The 17,823-nt window shown below is 42.0% G+C and overlaps 1 protein-coding gene across 5 annotated transcripts in view; it reads right to left on the reverse strand.

Moving 5' to 3' along the window:
* The window catches only part of SAXO1 (stabilizer of axonemal microtubules 1), an 82,832-nt gene that overhangs the window by 58,805 nt on the left and 6,204 nt on the right, over nucleotides 1-17,823 (reverse strand). The window contains exon 2 of one of the 5 annotated variants that reach the window (XM_056519795.1): nucleotides 6,754-6,828. The exons of 3 other annotated variants lie outside the window; for them this stretch is intronic. In XM_056519795.1, the coding sequence (XP_056375770.1) occupies nucleotides 6,754-6,828 (75 nt within the window). Of the gene's footprint in view, nucleotides 1-6,741; nucleotides 6,829-17,823 lie in introns of all 5 variants that reach the window. One more of the 5 variants, XM_056519786.1, reaches the window with a different exon arrangement.

Here is a 17,823-nt window from a genome sequence, read left to right on the forward strand (position 1 = left end):
TCGAGGAACTCTAATTCTTTATTACCATGAACATAGGTGAAAATAATGTTCACATTATTTTCTCTAATAAGGTAATCAACAAAAAGGGCGATGTCCTGTTTTGATCCTTCCCAGATGATCAGCACATCGTCTACATAACGATAATATGTTTAATTCTGCTCACAAAGGGATTTTTGGTAGAATAAGTAAATTCTTTTTCCATGATCGCTAGGAATAAATTTAGGTATAACGCACAAAGGAAAATGCAAAAGGAGAAATAGAAAGAAAGAAATATCAGAAGAGCAAGAATGTAACCTGGAGATATAAGGGAATCATAACGTGATCAATCTGACTGATGTAGCCCTGCCCCCTGAATGTATTAATGCTCTTTCTATAGGTCTAAACTTTGGGATTCTTCAATTTTACACAATTTGAAATTGATATGTTTAGATCTTTAAGAAAAATAAATTTGTATACATTTTTCCAAAATAAAGATAAAAAATTAGGGAAGAAAGAAGAAGTGAATAAAATAGTAGAAAATCAATGCACCATAGGCCCACTAGGTTTTAGTGCCATACAAGGATGCAGTACCCAGGATTTGGAAAATGTAGACATTCTAGTCAGTTTAGCTAACAATGATCAAGTCTCTACTCAGCCCAAAATGGTATCTACTGAAAGTTTCATGGGTGGGATATATTCTAAATGTAACCCCCCTATTACGCCAGGAAGCTCTATAGACCTGTTTAACATGGCAGTTTTAAAAGATCTGAAGTGTCTTATCTATCCGAAGGTGGAGAATAATTTGCCAGAGTCAGAAATAAAAGCGCTCAAATGGCTGTCTGAACAAGAAAACCTCCTCGTCAGCCATGCAGATAAAGGAGGCAGCATAGTTGTCTGGTACACCTCCCAATATAAAATGGAAGCTGAACGACAACTTAATGATGCCACAGTGTATGAGAAAATCAAGAAAGACCCCATTAGTAGGGTTCTGTCACAACTCCGTACCTTTCTTAGAAGGAACATCTAAAAGGGAGTAAATTATTGAAAAAATGGCTGAGCGTCTTCTGCCGACTAGTCCCGCTAAACCTAAGTGGTACCTGCTCCCTAAGGTGCACAAGTCGCAGAGTCACCCCCCCTGGCCGCCCTATTGTGACGGGGGTTGACTCTGCACCTGTCCAGGTATATAGATTGGATACTTCGTCCTCTACTAGGACACAGGAGATGTGGTTAATTTTTTTTGAAGATTTTTCTTGTCAAAGTTATTTTTCACTGGCTTCCATCAACATGGAGAGCCTGTACACTCGCATCATTCGGGTGTACAGGCCCCTGACTGTATTGACTTCATCTGTGAAGCTATAATGTTAATTCTTAACAATAATTTATTTTGCTTTGAAGATCAATGGTACTGGCAAAAATTTAGGTTGTGCGATGGGAACTCCTATGTAGTGCACTTACGCAAAATGTATTCCTAGCGATAATGGAAAAATTATTGATTTATTTTACCAAGGATCCCTTTGTGAGCAGAATTAAACATATCATAGTTATCTAGACGACGTGCTAATCGTCTGGGAAGGATCAAAGCAGGACTTCGCCCTTTTTGTCAATTATCTTAATATGGAAAATAACATGATTTTAACCTATGTTCATGGTAATAAAGAATTAGAGTTCCTCAACATTAAATTAGTGGCCGAAGAAAATAATATAGAGATCCAGGGCTATAGAAAATCTATAGCGAAAAATTCGCTGCTTCATTACTCGAGTTCACATCCCCTCCATGTTCGTAATGGAATCCCTCTGAGTCAGTTTATCGGCATCGGTGCAGCAAGCCTTATCGATCACATTTGACTATGAAGTTCGGTGGCTTGGAGAGAGTTAGAGTTCCCCCTAGTGGTGATCGGCACAATTTCCTGTTAGAACGGGAGGCCCGCTGGAGCCTACAGGTGGATGCACAGGGCCCTGCAGGTCTCAATGACAGGATTGACCTTATGCCATTTTTGTCACTCTCTTGTCTGACATTGTTTTTTTATCTTTTGAATACTTTTTTATTATTCTATATATATCACTAAATAACATTTTTTCATTTTTTCACGTTACCTGGATGACGATAGCTCCGTACTGGATATATTGAATGAGCGCAGTGACGCAAGCAAGGCCGGAAGAAGCACACGTCTGTGTGTGAAAACGGCTGTTAGCCTCTGAGCGTCTGCATCAAATGTCTCCCTGCCGCACGGAGGACCCGTGAATTAACCGACTACAAGGACGGTGAGTGCAAGCGTACCCTTTTCTATGTACTGGATTCTAGCCTTGTCTCCTTGAACGACTTAGCACCCCCGTCAGTACTGTATTTTCAGCTACGGCCACTGAACATTACTGGGACTGGGACATCAGCTGTTTTTGGACTGCTTTTCAGTAACTGTGCCCTTTTTTTTTCTCTTTTTTTGTGTATAGAAATGTTAATTGTATAGAAATGTTAATTAAAAAGTAAATACTGAGATTTTGTTTATGTACTCTTTTTTTAAAGATTAATTTATTAACAGTAGGTGACTTACATTTCATAATTTCTTATAAACTGGCATATCTGTACATCCCTATACCCAGGTAGGGGGCGTACCCAATATAGATGCCCTGACAATCAATATACAGACGTCAACAAAATTGTTGATACCCTTCCATTAAAGACAAGAAACATCACAATGCTCCCTGAAATAACTTGAAACTGACAAAGAAATAATTAATAAAAAATGAAATACTGAAAATGAACTGATGATCAGACATTGCTTTTAAATAGTGGTTCAACAAAATCGTTAAAAGTAAATAAATAATAAAACTGGCCTGAACAAAAATGATGGTACCTGAACTTAATATTTTGTGGCACAACCTTTTGAGACAGTCACTGAAGTCAAATGATTTCTGTGACTCACAATGAGACTTCTGCACTTGTCTACAGGTAGTGATCTGATTGGTTGTTATGGGCATCTCCCTCATAGAAGGCCACTCCAGAATAGTCCAATGTTTTGCTTTTAGCCATTCTTGGGTGTTTTTAGTTGTGTGTTTTCGGTCAGTATCCTGTTGGAGGACCAATGCCATGAGCTGCCACTGAGACTAAGCTTCCTTATACTGGGAAGCACATTTCACTCCAGAATATCTTGCTAGTTCCAAGATTTCCTTGTACCCTGTACAGATGCAAAGCAGCCCCAAAACATACCGAACCTCCGCCAAGCTTCACGGTACGGTGTTCTTATCTGTGAATGCTTTATCTTAAAGCATTCACAGATAGGGGGAGATTTATCATTGCTTTTAGAGCATTTTTTTTTGTCTATGTTTTGGCGCAGTTCAGGCGCAAGCAGCATATTTTGAGACTTTGATGCACCTTTAGATATTGACAGTTTCACTCTTTTTGCCTACCTGTAGAACTTTTTCTTTTTGACCATGCAGTGGTTACGTATTTATCATTTGCGACTTTTGTAGGCGCAAAGCTACACCACCTACCAGTAGACGTGAGAATCACTTTTACCTTCCACAATTCAACCTTTAACCTCTTGTGGATGACAGCGTCCCACTCCCCTTCTATGATACGTGCTCAGGAGCTGAGCGCGGGTCATAGCTTGGTGGTCCTGGCGGCAGACTAATGCCAGACATCACCGATCACGTTGATGCCGGTTTTAACCCCTTAGACACCACAATCAAATTTGATTGTAGCATCTAAAATACAAGTAAAAATGTCCAGGCAGCTCTGTGAAAGTAAATAAAAACACTTAACCTGCCAAATTCAGTACCCAGGAAAGTGTCTACTTCCCTCCCTCACAAGTGTTTAGAAAAAGTATATGTGATAGAGCTTTTTCCACCACAGCAGAGCTGCGCAAAATTCATCATCCTGCTGCACCTTCTTGATAAATAAGATGCACGCAAGTCAAACCCACCACCCAAATAAACGTGGGAAAATAGCTCTACTGTAGACATTCTTTCATAAATCTGGGCCATTGAGCTCATGTGACCTGCCAAAAATCTCCAGTTATGTCTAATCTGTCCAAAGGTCAAGCCACAAAGCATCCTGGAGAATTTCCTTTGGACAGATGAGACAAAACTGTAGTTTTGTGGCAAGTCACATGAGCTCTATGTTCACAGACGCAAAAAATAAGTATACAACGAAAAGAACATTGAGGGGTATGTATGAAGGCTTTTACACCGTCTTTTTTTACTGCGTTTTGTCGCTATTTTCTTTATATGTAACTTTTTGCGACAAACAGTTGCACCAAATGTGTTAGCACATTATCACTGAATTGACAGTGTTAGTCATTCAGTTGAATTTCAATGAATTCAGTTGAAATCATGCATTGGTTTGGAATTCGTTAGTTACGACTTTTCGATTTGGCACAAATTTTGATGCAAATACCTTCATTAACCCCTTAAGGACCCGGGGTTTTCAATTTTTGCACTTTCATTTTTTCCTCCTTACCTTTATAAAATCATAACTGTTTCAATTTTGCACCTAAAAATCCATATGATGGCTTATTTTTTGCGACACCAATTCTACTTTGTAATGACATCAGTCATTTTACTCAAAAATCTATGATGAAACGGGGAAAAAAATCATTGTATGACAAAATGTAAGAAAAAACACCATTTTGTAACTTTTGGGGGCTTCCGTTTCTACGCAGTAAATTTTTCGGTAAAAATGACACCTTATCTTTATTCTGTCGGTCCATACGATTAAAATGATACCCCACTTATATAGGTTTGATTTTGTCGTACTTCTGGAAAAAATCATAACTACATGCAGGAAAATGTATACGTTTAAAATTGTCATCTTCTGATCCCTATAAAAAAAATTTTGCATACGGAGCGGTATGAGGGCTCATTCTTTGCGCCATGATGTGAAGTTTTTAGCAGTACCATTTTTGCAATGATCGGACTTTTTGATCGCTTTTTATTCATTTTTCATGACATAAAAAGTGAACAAAAATACGCTATTTTGTACTTTGGAATTTTCTTGCACGTACGCCATTAACCGTGCGGTTTAATTAACAATATATTTTTATAATTCGGGCATTTCCGCATGTGGCGATATCACATATGTTTATTTTTATTTACACAGTTTATTTTTTTAAATGGGAAAAGGGGGTGATTCAAACTTTTATTAGGGAAGGGGTTAAATGATCTTTATTCACTTTTTTTTTTTTTTTTTTGCAATATTATAGCTCCCATAGAGGGCTATAACACTGCACACACTGATCTTTTACATTGATCAACGGTTTCTCATAAGAAACCATTGATCGATGATTCTGCCTGGATCTCAGGCACTGAGCAGTCATTCGGCGATCGGACACCAGGAGACAGGAATGGGGACCCTCCTTGTGTCCTACAGCTGTTCGGAATGCCGCAATTTCACCACAGTGGTCTCGATCAGCCCCCTGAGCTAACCGGCATTAGTTTACTTTCACTTTAGACACGGCGATCAACTTTGAACTGTTACGCCGAGCGCTCCGGGTCCCTGCTCCTCCCCGGAGCGCTCGCGGCGTTCCTCTCTCTGCAGCGCCCCGATCAGACCCGCTGATCGGGAGCGCTGCACTGACATTGCCGGCGGGGATGCGATTCACATAGCGGGACGCGCCCGCTCGCGAATCGCATCACAAGTCACTCACCTGTCCCGGTCCCTGGCTGTCACGTCCTGGCGGGCGCGGCTCAGCTCCTTAGGGCGCTCGCGCGCCAGCTCTCTAAGATTTAAAGGGCCAGTGCACCAGTGATTGGTGCCTGGCCCAATCAGCCTAATTAGCTTCCACCTGATCCCTGTCCATATTACCTCACTTCCCCTGCACTTCCTTGCCGGATCTTGTTGCCTTGTGCCAGTGAAAGCGTTTAGTGTTGTCCAAAGCCTGTGTTCCAGATCTCCTGCTATCCTCCTTGACTACGAACCTTGCCGCCTGCCCCGACCTTCTGCTACGTCTGACCTTGCCTCTGCCTAGTCCTTCTGTCCCACGCCTTCTCAGCAGTCAGCGAGGTTGAGCCGTTGCCGGTGGATACGACCTGGTTGCTACCGCCGCAGCAAGACCATCCCGCTTTGCGACGGGCTCTGGTGAAAACCAGAAGCATCCCTAGAACCAGTCCACCGACACGGTCCACGCCAATCCCTCGCTGACACAGAGGATCCACATCCAGCCTGCCGAATCGTAACATGAACGCTGCATCTAAAGGGTTAATAGTGCACGGCACCGCGATCAGTGCCCGAGCTATTAGCCACGGCGCGACCTCGCGGTATAGAAAGGGAAAGGACCCAGGACGTACAGGTACGCCCTTGGTCCTTAACAGGTTAAGGCGTAAATCCACACCAAAAATAAAATGACAGAGAAAATAGCTACAACTATAGAATGTAGAACATATAAACAGTGCCGGACCAAAAAGTGAAAAAGGACCCTGAACAATAAAAGAAGCAACCTAGGGGAAAATGCAACACTTTACCAAGGAAGAGGTCTGGATAAATATCCCCTTAATACACAAATTAAAAACAGAAAAAAAGGCCCTGGCTGTGCGAGCCTTACCTCTGTAAACCAGCCAAAGTCCCATGGTCAGATTTAACTGCCTCACAGTCAGAAAGTTCTGCCTGGAATTCTGGGGCAGGAGTCTGAGCCTTTTATAGGGTAGCATTTGTGCCAAAATTACAAACTTGCGTGCGACAATTGATAATCTTGGCGCAACTACGCTCCATTTGATGCAAAAAAAAACATACATAAAATCACACATTGCAACACCATTATTGATACATACCACCCACTGTACCTACTAAGAAGCATGGTGGAGGCTTGGTTATATTTTGGAGCTGCTTTGTTGCATATGGCACAGGGTGTCTTGAATCTGTAAAAGGTACAATGAAATATCAAGACTATCTGGAGAGAAATGTGCTGCCCAGTGTCAGGAAGCTTGGTCTCAGTCACAGGTCATGGGTCTACAGGATAATGACCTAAAACAGTTAAAAACACTAAGAATGGCTAAGAGCAGGACATCAGAGTATACTTTGGTCTTCTATGAGCGCTGGTCTGAATCCTATCTGTGGAAGGAGCTAAAACATGCAGTCTGGAGAAGACACCTCCCACCGGAGACAGCTGGGGCAGGATCTTATGAGGAGTTGGCCTACAACTCTACAACTCTCATTGGGAGTTATAGAAATTGGTTGTTTGCAGTGACTGCCTCAAAAGGTTGGACAACAAAATATTACGTTCAGGGACCATCATTTCTGTCCAGACCAGTTTTATTATTTAGTTTGTTTTATGATTCTGTTTAAATTTAAAAACAATGTCTGCTTTTTATCAGGTAGTTTACAGAAAATGTTCATTAAATATTACTTCTGTCACCTCCTACTTATTTCAGGGGGCGCTGTGGGTTTATCTGTCTTTAACAGAAGGGTACTAACAGTTTTTTCCACATTTGTATGAGAGGCATGTGGGCCTTACCTAGGCCTCAAGCTGGCATGAGAACCCGGTCATTACAATAATGCAGTGACAGGGGTGAAAAAAAGGAATGTCCTCCCTTTATTTATACTCCTTGGATGCTGCAATCAGTATTAAAGGCTCTCTGGTCCAGGCTTTTACATAGTCCAGCAAGCAGTGGGCTACTAAAATGTAATAAAGGCATGTACAGTAACTTTAGACAGTAATATTATGTGCTCAGAGTCTACTAGGATGCTATTAGACTATGTTCACATCTGTTATTTGCACAATGTGTACACTGAAATACCTTTTTTTCTAGTATTCCAGCATATATGACAATGTTCCTATTGGGTTGTTTAGGTTAACTGTAATCTATATGTGACTACATTTGGTCTGTTTAACTATGGTATATGTGTTATTCGTGGTCTATAGATACTGCTATCTTTTTAATAGACTGCTCCCCATGCCTCTTCTCTCAGAGACAGCTTCTTATGTCCTCTCTCTCTCACAGAAGGAAGTCTCCTATAAACCCTCTCTCCCAAAAGCTCCTTATGCCCCTTTATACTGACCGCTCCTTATTCTCGCTTCTCACAGGCTGCTTCTTATGTTTCCTTTCTTTCAAAGACAGCTCATGTCCCCTTCTCTCACACATTGCTCCCCTCTACACAGACTGCTCTCTACGCCTACTCTCTCTACCTACCTGCTGACTTCTACTTTAACAGAAAGCTGAACACTGATAGTTTATCCTCGCATTTACTCCCCGCACTGATCATATAGGTGAGGATAGAAAGGACTATTAGACAGTTCCTTTATCACCATTCAGCTCTGCCTAATCATTAAGAGGAGAGCTTAGGGAGTCTAAACACATTTTCCCCAAGTGGGTGGAATGTTTAATCTATGTGGCTATGCTGTCGAGAAGCTTAAAGGTAATATTGCTGGTAGTATGTGAAACTATGTTTTTTAAACCTTAAAATGCAAATATACTGGCAAAATAGAGGATATATGTTGTTTAACATTTTAACATTTTGAATAAAGCGCAATAAAAAGATTGCAAGAATTATTTACAATTTGTAGTTTTCTTCATACCAACCAGACGGGCTGCAGATCAGTAATTTTAAAGATACAAATCATTATACAGAACTTATCACGGGTATGTTTCGCCACCTAGTGGACATTAGTGTTCATTAGCTGTACTGTGAGGAAAGAAACATAATTATAAAAATACTAAATGGAATATATGACAACTTTGTCTTATAGAGGAGGTTAAAAATGTTATTGTCACTTAAGTTCAACTCTCTCTCCCGATCTTACATACAAGAAAGACGCAGGAAATGCACTGGCCTAATATGATCAAGGAGCCTTGTGTAAAGGTCTTGTTTATTAGTAAAGGGCCCATATACAAGATTCCTAGGGCATGATACGGTTACCTTAACATCTGTCCCAATCTATGTGTCTCCATGTTCAATTTAAGATAAGAATGAAGAGTGAGGGTACGGTGACCAGCCAACAATACCTCAAGATAAGGTTCTGTTTACATCAAGTTGGAACCCAATACTTTTGACATATACATCTTTTGAAAGGCTCTAACATGATATGAATACAGCCTAAGAGTCAGAACTTTCTAACCTGTACGTAAACACAGTATGATTTTTCCAGATAAGGAATTAGCATTCCAACCTCAATGCAACTTGCCGAAATATTAAGTGAGCAAATGGATAAAGCAGAGTTTAAATATAGAAAGCAGCAGGTTTTAAAGGAGTTCTCCAGTAAAAGGAAAACTTATCCCCTATCCTAAGGGGATAAGCTGGGGCCCCCCGCGATCTCCTGTACAGGTTGGAGGGGGGGTGTCGGCCGCTGCTTCGTGCGGTAGTCGACACATGCTATCTGGCTGGAGAGCTGGGGCCCTGTTCGGGAGATCGTGGGGGGTCCAAGGGCTCTGACCCCCCCGCGATCTGAAACGCATCCCCTATCCTTATGATAGGGGATAAGTTTTTCTGTACTGGACTACTCCTTTAAGCTGAATGCAGAATTGATTCCCACAGCTGGACTATTACATGGCTTACATGGCTCGATGATACATTTAGTGGAACTACTATGGCCTGGATAATAAGCAGAACCTGTGAAATGCAGGAGCACTAATGCCTGCCATCTTGAATCCAGTATCAACTACCTAGCCTGCAGGCAAGACTCACAAGAAACCATCCTGCATACAGTGATACTATACTTTGACAATGTGGCATCTTAACATGTTTCTTGGATGAAACTCAGCTTAGAAGTTCCTTGGTGCCAGGCTAAGGCTAGGTTCACACTACCGCTATGTCTCGTTAAGGGTCTGTTAGGCTCTTTTTATTTGTGCTTAACTGACCCTGAACGGGTCGGAGCACATCGGGCACCAACGGTCTTGACGGCTCCCATTGACTTTGCATGGGGTCCATCAGGTGTCTGTTATTTTGGACGTTATTTTCCCATCATTAGAAAACTAAAAAATATTGCTAACAGTGCTTAGCGGCTGTGTTAAAGAGCCCTTAGTGATATGGTGTCACTTTGTGACATAATCTGTTATAATAAGGAGGGAAGATCCCAAAAACATGAAATACAGGTCTTTTTAAATTTGATGGTACTGAGATTTACCTCCTCCAAAATGTTTCACACCATACCCCTCTGATGTGAAGTATTTGTGATCAAAGAGACTTGGGCATTTTCCAACTGGAGACACCCTTTGACAACACAAGAATGAAGTAAATTTTTAAAGGACATCTGCAGCGCTCATACATAAAAAAAAGTTTACCTCATCTGATAGCTCTTTCAAAGACCTTTCCAACGATACCTCATTTGTCAAATTTGGCCCAGCCATTCTCTTGTAATTGCCACCTGTAGCAGTAAGCAGCCATGTCATAAAGACTACATTTCCCATAACTCCCTGCGCCAGCTTCCTGTTAGCTGCTGCTCTCCCTCCTCCCCTTCGCTCTCCGAAGTTTTCCGAATCTAGAGCGGGAGGAGCGAGGGCAGGGGCTGAGATCGAACGTCTGCAGGACATAAGCCACGCCCCTTGGGTTCGAAAATCTCACTTTACACTACTCATACAATAGAGGTATTGGTAAACTACAACTCCCAGGAGACAACTAAGATACAATATAGGTTTTGGTGAACTACAACTCCCAGGAGACTACTGAGATACAATAAAGGTGTTGGTCAACTACAACTCCCAGGAGACTACTGAGATACAATAAAGGTGTTGGTCAACTACAACTTCCAGGAGACTACTCATACAATAGAGGTGTTGGTGAACTACAACTCCCTGGAGACTACTAAGATACAATAGATGTGTTGGTGAACTACAACTCCCAGGAGACTACTCATACAATAGAGGTGTTGGTGGACTACAACTCCCTGGAGACTACTAAGATACAATATAGGTGTTGGTGAACTACAACTCCCAGGAGACTACTGAGATACAATATAGGTGTTGGTGAACTACAACCCCCAGGAGACTACTAAGATACAATATAGGTGTTGATGAACTACAACTCCCAGGAGGCTACTGAGATACAATATAGGTGTTGGTGAACTACAACTCCCAGGAGACTACTAAGATACAATATAGGTGTTGGTGAACTACAACTCCCAGGAGACTACAGAGATACAATATAGGTATTGGTGAACTACAACCCCCAGGAAACTACAGAGATACAATAGAGGTGTTGGTGAACTACAAATCCCAGGAGACTACTGAGATACAATATAGGTGTTGGTGAACCACAACTCCCAGGAGACTACTCATACAATAGAGGTGTTGGTGAACTACAACTCCCTGGAGACTACTGAGATACAATAGAGGTGTTGGTGAACTACAACTCCCAGGAGACTACTGTGATACAATAGAGGTGTTGGTGAACTACAACCCCCATGAGACTACAGAGGCAGCATGCTGGTGTTATACCACAGACTGAAGACTCCTGAATGACACATGATGGGAGTTGTAGTCCCTCTTGTGTGTGTATGCCAGTGTATCCCAACCAGGGCTGAGTTATATTAGTGTGCTGTGTATAACGCTGTATATATATATATATATATATATATATATATATATACAGCCTGTGCAGAGTTATACACAGCACACTAATATAACTCCACCCTGGTTGGGATACTCTGGCATACACACACAAGAGGGACTACAACTCCCATTATGTGTCATTCAGGAGTCTTCAGTCTGTGGTATAACACCAGCATGCTGCCTCTGTAGTCTCATGGGGGTTGTAGTTCACCAACACCTCTATTGTATCACAGTAGTCTCCTGGGAGTTGTAGTTCACCAACACCTCTATTGTATCTCAGTAGTCTCCAGGGAGTTGTAGTTCACCAACACCTCTATTGTATGAGTAGTCTCCTGGGAGTTGTAGTTCACCAACACCTCTATTGTATCTCAGTAGTCTCCAGGGAGTTGTAGTTCACCAACACCTCTATTGTATGAGTAGTCTCCTGGGAGTTGTAGTTGACCAACACCATTATTGTATCTCAGTAGTCTCCTGGGAGTTGTAGTTCACCAACACCTATATTGTATCTCTGTAGTCTCCTGGGTGTTGTAGTTTACCAATATCTCTATTGTATGAGTAGTCTCCAGGGAGTTGTAGTTCACCAACACCTCTATTGTATGAGTAGTCTCCTGGGAGTTGTAGTTCACCAAAACCTATATTGTATCTCAGTAGTCTCCTGGGAGTTGTAGTTCACCAACACCTATATTGTATCTCAGTAGTCTCCTGGGAGTTGTAGTTCACCAACACTTATATTGTATCTTAGTAGTCTTCTGGGAGTTGTAGTTCACCAACACCTTTATTGTATCTTAGTAGTCTCCTGGGGGTTGTAGTTCACCAACACCTCTGTTTCCTGGGGGTTGTAGTTCACCAACACCTATATTGTATCTTAGTAGTCTCCTGGGGGTTGTAGTTCACCAACACCTCTGTTTCCTGGGGGTTGTAGTTCACCAACACCTATATTGTATCTTAGTAGTCTCCTGGGGGTTGTAGTTTCCCAACACCTCTGTTTCCTAGGGGTTGTAGTTCACCAACACCTCTGTTTCCTGGGGGGGGTCGTAGTTCACCAACACCTATATTGCATCTTAGTAGTCTCCTGGGAGTTGTAGTTCACCAACACCTATATTTTATCTTAGTAGTCTCCTGGGAGTTGTAGTTCACCAACACCTATATTGTATCTCAGTAGTCTCCTGGGGGTTGTAGTCCACACACCAGTGTTTCCCAACCAGGATGCCTCCAGATGTTGCAAAACTACTACTCCCAGCATTCACTTGTTGGGAAACACTGGCATACACACACATAACAGGGACTACAATCCCCAGAATGTGTCATTCAGGAGTCCCCCCCCCCCCCCCCTCACACATAGAAATCACCCCCAGTATGATATTATTCCCCTGCAGTCTGTCCTCCTCACACACAGAAATCCTCAGCCCCGTGCAGTGCAGTCTGTCCTCCTCACACATCATTATGGAGGTGAAGGAGCTCTGCACGGATGTCCTCTCTCCCCTCCCCCGCTCTGTGTTTTCCCCATGCAAACTTGCAGCCTCCCTGTGGTAGATGAGGTCCTGGGGAGACAGAGCAGGGGGAGGGGATGGAGCTGTGTATGGAGCTGTGTATGGAGCTGTATACAGAGCTGTATACGGAGCTGTATTCGTCCTCGCTCTCCCCCTGCTTCTTGTGTAATGTAAGAGCGGGGGGGTGAAGTGAGATTTCCGAACCTAAGGGGCGTGGCTTAATTATGTCCTGCAGACGTGCGATCTCGGCCTCTGCCCTCGCTCCTCCCCGCTCCTCCCCGCTCTAGCTTCGGAAAACTTCGCAGGGGGAGTGAAGCAATCCCCCGGCGCATTATGGGCATTTTGTGACGTAGCGTCGACCAAGATGGCGGCTCCATAGAGAATACGCGCTTTAGGGGACCAGGAGATGACTTCCGGTGGCAGCATAGCGGAGAAATGGGACCAGCCAGGTAATGGATCCCATTTACAAATGTATATAGCTTGTGTTATTATTACATTTGGGCCCTAATTTGCTAGCGCTGCAGTTGTCCTTTAAGTTTACAAACATTCACAATTGCCAAGAATGTATTTGTCTGGATTTTGTCAGTAGTTTTTTAGGATCTGTATGGATTTTCTTCTTCCTTGGATTTCTGAACCAAGCATGCTTCAGCTTTCCCAGCTACAAGTTGGGATTACATGTAAGTGCAGGTATGGTAAGCTAAAGTGCCATTTCTTTGTTTGCAAGAAAATAAGAATGACAGCATTTTGCATACACTTTTATACAGCAGCACATATCTACAATATTGTCTCATCACACAAAATACAATAAGCAGCTTAACACACATGCACTGGGCCCTAAAGCTTGACCATAGTCCACTCCAACTTGGTTCTTATCATACAAATTTTTATGAACAACACATCACAAAGTGCATAGCATAGCCAGATAGCGGGTGTCGACCTCCGCACGAAGCGGCGGCCGACACGCCCCCTCAAAACATCTCTATGGCAGAGCCGGAGATTGCAGAATGCAGCGATGCCATAGTGTGTGATGATTCTGAGGAGGTGGAATCACTGTGGGTAGAATTACAAAAGGAGGGAAATATTGAAAAAATAGTATTTGGTGTAATCTACAGACCCCCTAATATCACTGAAGAGATAGAAGGTCGGCTGTATAAACAAATAGAGAGGGCCGCCCGGGCAGGTACAGTGGTAATAATGGGAGATTTTAACTATCCAGATATAGATTGGGGTCCGGGGTTGGCTAAAACTACAAAGGGGCGACAATTCCTAAATTTATTGCAGGATAATTTTATGGGCCAGTTTGTGGAGGACCCAACAAGAAGTGATGCCTTGTTGGATCTGATCATTTCCAACAACGCAGAGCTGGTTGGTAATGTAACTGTGAGGGAAAACCTTGGTAATAGCGACCACAATATAGTTACTTTTGACTTAAAATGTAGAAAACAAAGACAGATGGGGAAGGCAAAAACATATAACTTTAAAAAGGCAAATTTCCCTGGGCTGAGATCTGCACTACAGGACATAGACTGGGGGGAGGTGTTCTCAAATACTGATACAGAAGGTAAATGGGATATCTTTAAATCAACTCTAAATAACTATACAGCTAAATATATACCAAAGGGGAACAAATATAAACGATTAAAACTAAATTCTACATGGCTGACAAATGATGTTAAAAGAGCAATAAACAACAAAAAAATATCCTTCAAAAAATTCAAATCTGATGGGTCAGCTATAACATTTAAACAGTACAAAGAGCTTAATAAAATCTGTAAAAATGTAATAAAAACAGCAAAAATTCAAAATGAGAGACAGGTGGCCAAAGAAAGCAAAACTAATCCTAAATATTTTTTTAGATATATAAATGCAAAAAAACCAAGGACAGAGCATGTAGGACCCCTTAATAATGATAATGGGGAGGTTGTCACAGGCGATAAAGAGAAGGCGGAGCTACTGAATGGGTTCTTTAGTTCTGTATACACTATGGAAAAAGGAGCTGACATTGGACAGGTCAGTGCTGGTAACACATCATGTAATGTACTGAACTGGCTTAATGTAGAGATGGTACAAGGTAAGTTAAGTGATATAAATGTAAGCAAATCCCCAGAGCCGGATGGACTACACCCAAGAGTTCTTAGAGAGGTAAGTTCAGTAATATCTGTACCCCTGTTCATGATATTTAGAGATTCTCTGGTGTCTGGTATTGTGCCAAGGGACTGGCGCAAGGCTAATGTGGTACCAATCTTCAAAAAGGGCTCTAGGTCTTCCCCAGGAAACTATAGACCGGTAAGTTTAACGTGCATTGTGGGTAAATTGTTTGAAGGACTTATAAGGGATTACATACAGGAATACATAGGGGATAATTGTATTATAAGTGATAGCCAGCATGGGTTTACTAAGGATAGAAGTTGTCAAACCAATCTAATTTGCTTTTATGAAGATGTGAGTAGAAGCCTTGACAAAGGAATGGCTGTGGATATAGTGTTTCTGGATTTTGCTAAAGCGTTTGATACTGTCCCTCACAGACGTCTGACAGGTAAGTTAAGGTCTTTGGGTTTGGAAATTTTAGTTTGTAACTGGATTGAACACTGGCTCATTGATCGTACCCAGAGAGTGGTGGTCAATGATTTGTACTCTAATTGGTCCCCGGTAATTAGTAGTGTACCCCAAGGTTCTGTACTGGGACCGCTGTTGTTTAATTTATTTATCAATGATATAGAGGATGGTATTAACAGCTCTGTTTCTATCTTTGCAGATGACACCAAGCTTTGTAGCACGGTACAGTCTATAGAGGATGTGTATAGGTTACAAGATGACTTGGATAGACTAAGTGTCTGGGCATCCACTTGGCAAATGAGGTTCAATGTGGATAAATGTAAAGTTATGCATCTGGGTACTAATAACCTGCATGCGTCGTATGTCTTAGGGGGGATTAAACTGGCAGAGTCACTGGTAGAGAAGGATCTGGGTGTACTTGTAGATCACAGACTACAGAATAGCATGCAATGTCAGGCTGCTGCTTCCAAAGCCGGCAGGATATTGTCATGTATCAAAAGAGGCATGGACTCAAGGGACAGGGACATAATACTCCCCCTTTATAAAGCATTGGTACGGCCTCACCTTGAATATGCTGTTCAGTTTTGGTCGCCTGTACATAAAAGGGACACTGTGGAGCTGGAAAGGGTGCAGAGACGCGCGACTAAACTAATATGGAGCATGGAACATCTTAGCTATGAGGAGCGATTAAAGGAGTTACAATTGTTTAGTCTTGAGAAGAGACGTTTAAGGGGGGATATGATAAACGTATATAAGTATATTAATGGCCTATACAAAAAATATGGAGAAAAACTGTTCCAGGTTAAACCCCCCCAAAGGACGAGGGGGCATTCCCTCCGTCTGGAGAAGAAAAAGTTTAGTCTCAAGGGGCGACACGCCTTCTTTACCATAAGAACTGTGAACTTATGGAACAGTCTAACTCAGGAACTGGTCACAGCAGGAAAAATTAACAGCTTTAATACAGGATTAGATACATTCCTGGAACAAAATAACATTAATGCTTATGAAGAAATATAAAATCCCATCCCTTCCCCAATATCGCGCCACACCCCTACCCTACAATTCACTGGTTGAACTTGATGGGCATATGTCTTTTTCGACCGTACTAACTATGTAACTATGTAACCCCATCTGTTCTGAGTCACATTTGGATTTGTCAAAGCAAATTTTGCTGAAATGGTTATTCGGGGGCATGTTGCATTTAGGAAGCCCCTATGGTGCCAGGACAGCAAAAAAAAAAAAAAAAAAAAAAAAAAAAACACATGGCATACTATTTTGGAAACTACACCCCTTAAGGAACGTAACAAGGGGTACAGTGAGCCTTAACACCCCACAGGTGTTTGACGACTTTTTGTTAAAGTTGGATGTGTAAATGAATTTTTTCTTTTTTTAACTAAAATGCTGGTTTTCCCCCAAATTTTACTTTTTTACAAGGGGTAATAGGAGAAAATGCCCCCCCAAAATTTGTAACCCCATCTCTTCTGAGCATGAAAATACCCCATGTGTGGACGTCAAGTGCTCTGTGGGCGTACTACAATGCTCAGAAAAGAAGGAGTCACATTTGGATTTTGCAAAGCAAATTTAGCTGAAATGGTTTTTCAGGGGCATGTTGCATTTAGGAAGCCCCTATGGTGCCAGGACAGCAAAAAAAAACACATGGCATACTATTTTGGAAACTACACCCCTCAAGTAACGTAACAAGGGGTCCAGTGAGCCTTAACACCCCACAGGTGTTTGACGACTTTTTGTTAAAGTTGGATGTGTAACTGAATTTTTTCTTTTTTTTTACTAAAATGCTGGTTTTTCCCCAAATGTTACTTTTTTACAAGGGGTAATAGGAGAAAATGCCCCCCAAAATTTGTAACCCCATCTCTTCTGAGTATGGAAATACCCCATGTGTGGACGTCAAGTGCTCTGCTGGCACACTACAATGCTCAGAAGAGAAGGAGTCAGATTTGCAAATTTTGCAGAAATGGGGGGGGGGGGGGCATGTCGCATTTAAGAAGCCCCTATGGTGCCAGAACAGCAAAAAAAAAACACATGGCATACTATTTTGGAAACTACACCCCTCAAGGAACGTAACAAAGGGTCCAGTGAGCCTTAACATCCCACAGGTGTTTGACGACTTTGGATGTGTAAATGAAATTTTTTTTTTTTTACTGAAATGCAGTTTTTTCCCCAGATTTTACTTTTTTACATGGGGTAATAGGAGAAAATGCCCCCCAAAATGTGTAACCCCATCTCTTCTGAGTATGGAAATACCCCATGGGTGGATGTCGAGTGCACTGCAGGCGCACTACAAAGGAGTCACATTTGCTAATTT

Source organism: Hyla sarda, chromosome 1, assembly GCF_029499605.1.
Source record: "Hyla sarda isolate aHylSar1 chromosome 1, aHylSar1.hap1, whole genome shotgun sequence".
NCBI classification, from domain to species: Eukaryota; Metazoa; Chordata; class Amphibia; order Anura; family Hylidae; genus Hyla; species Hyla sarda.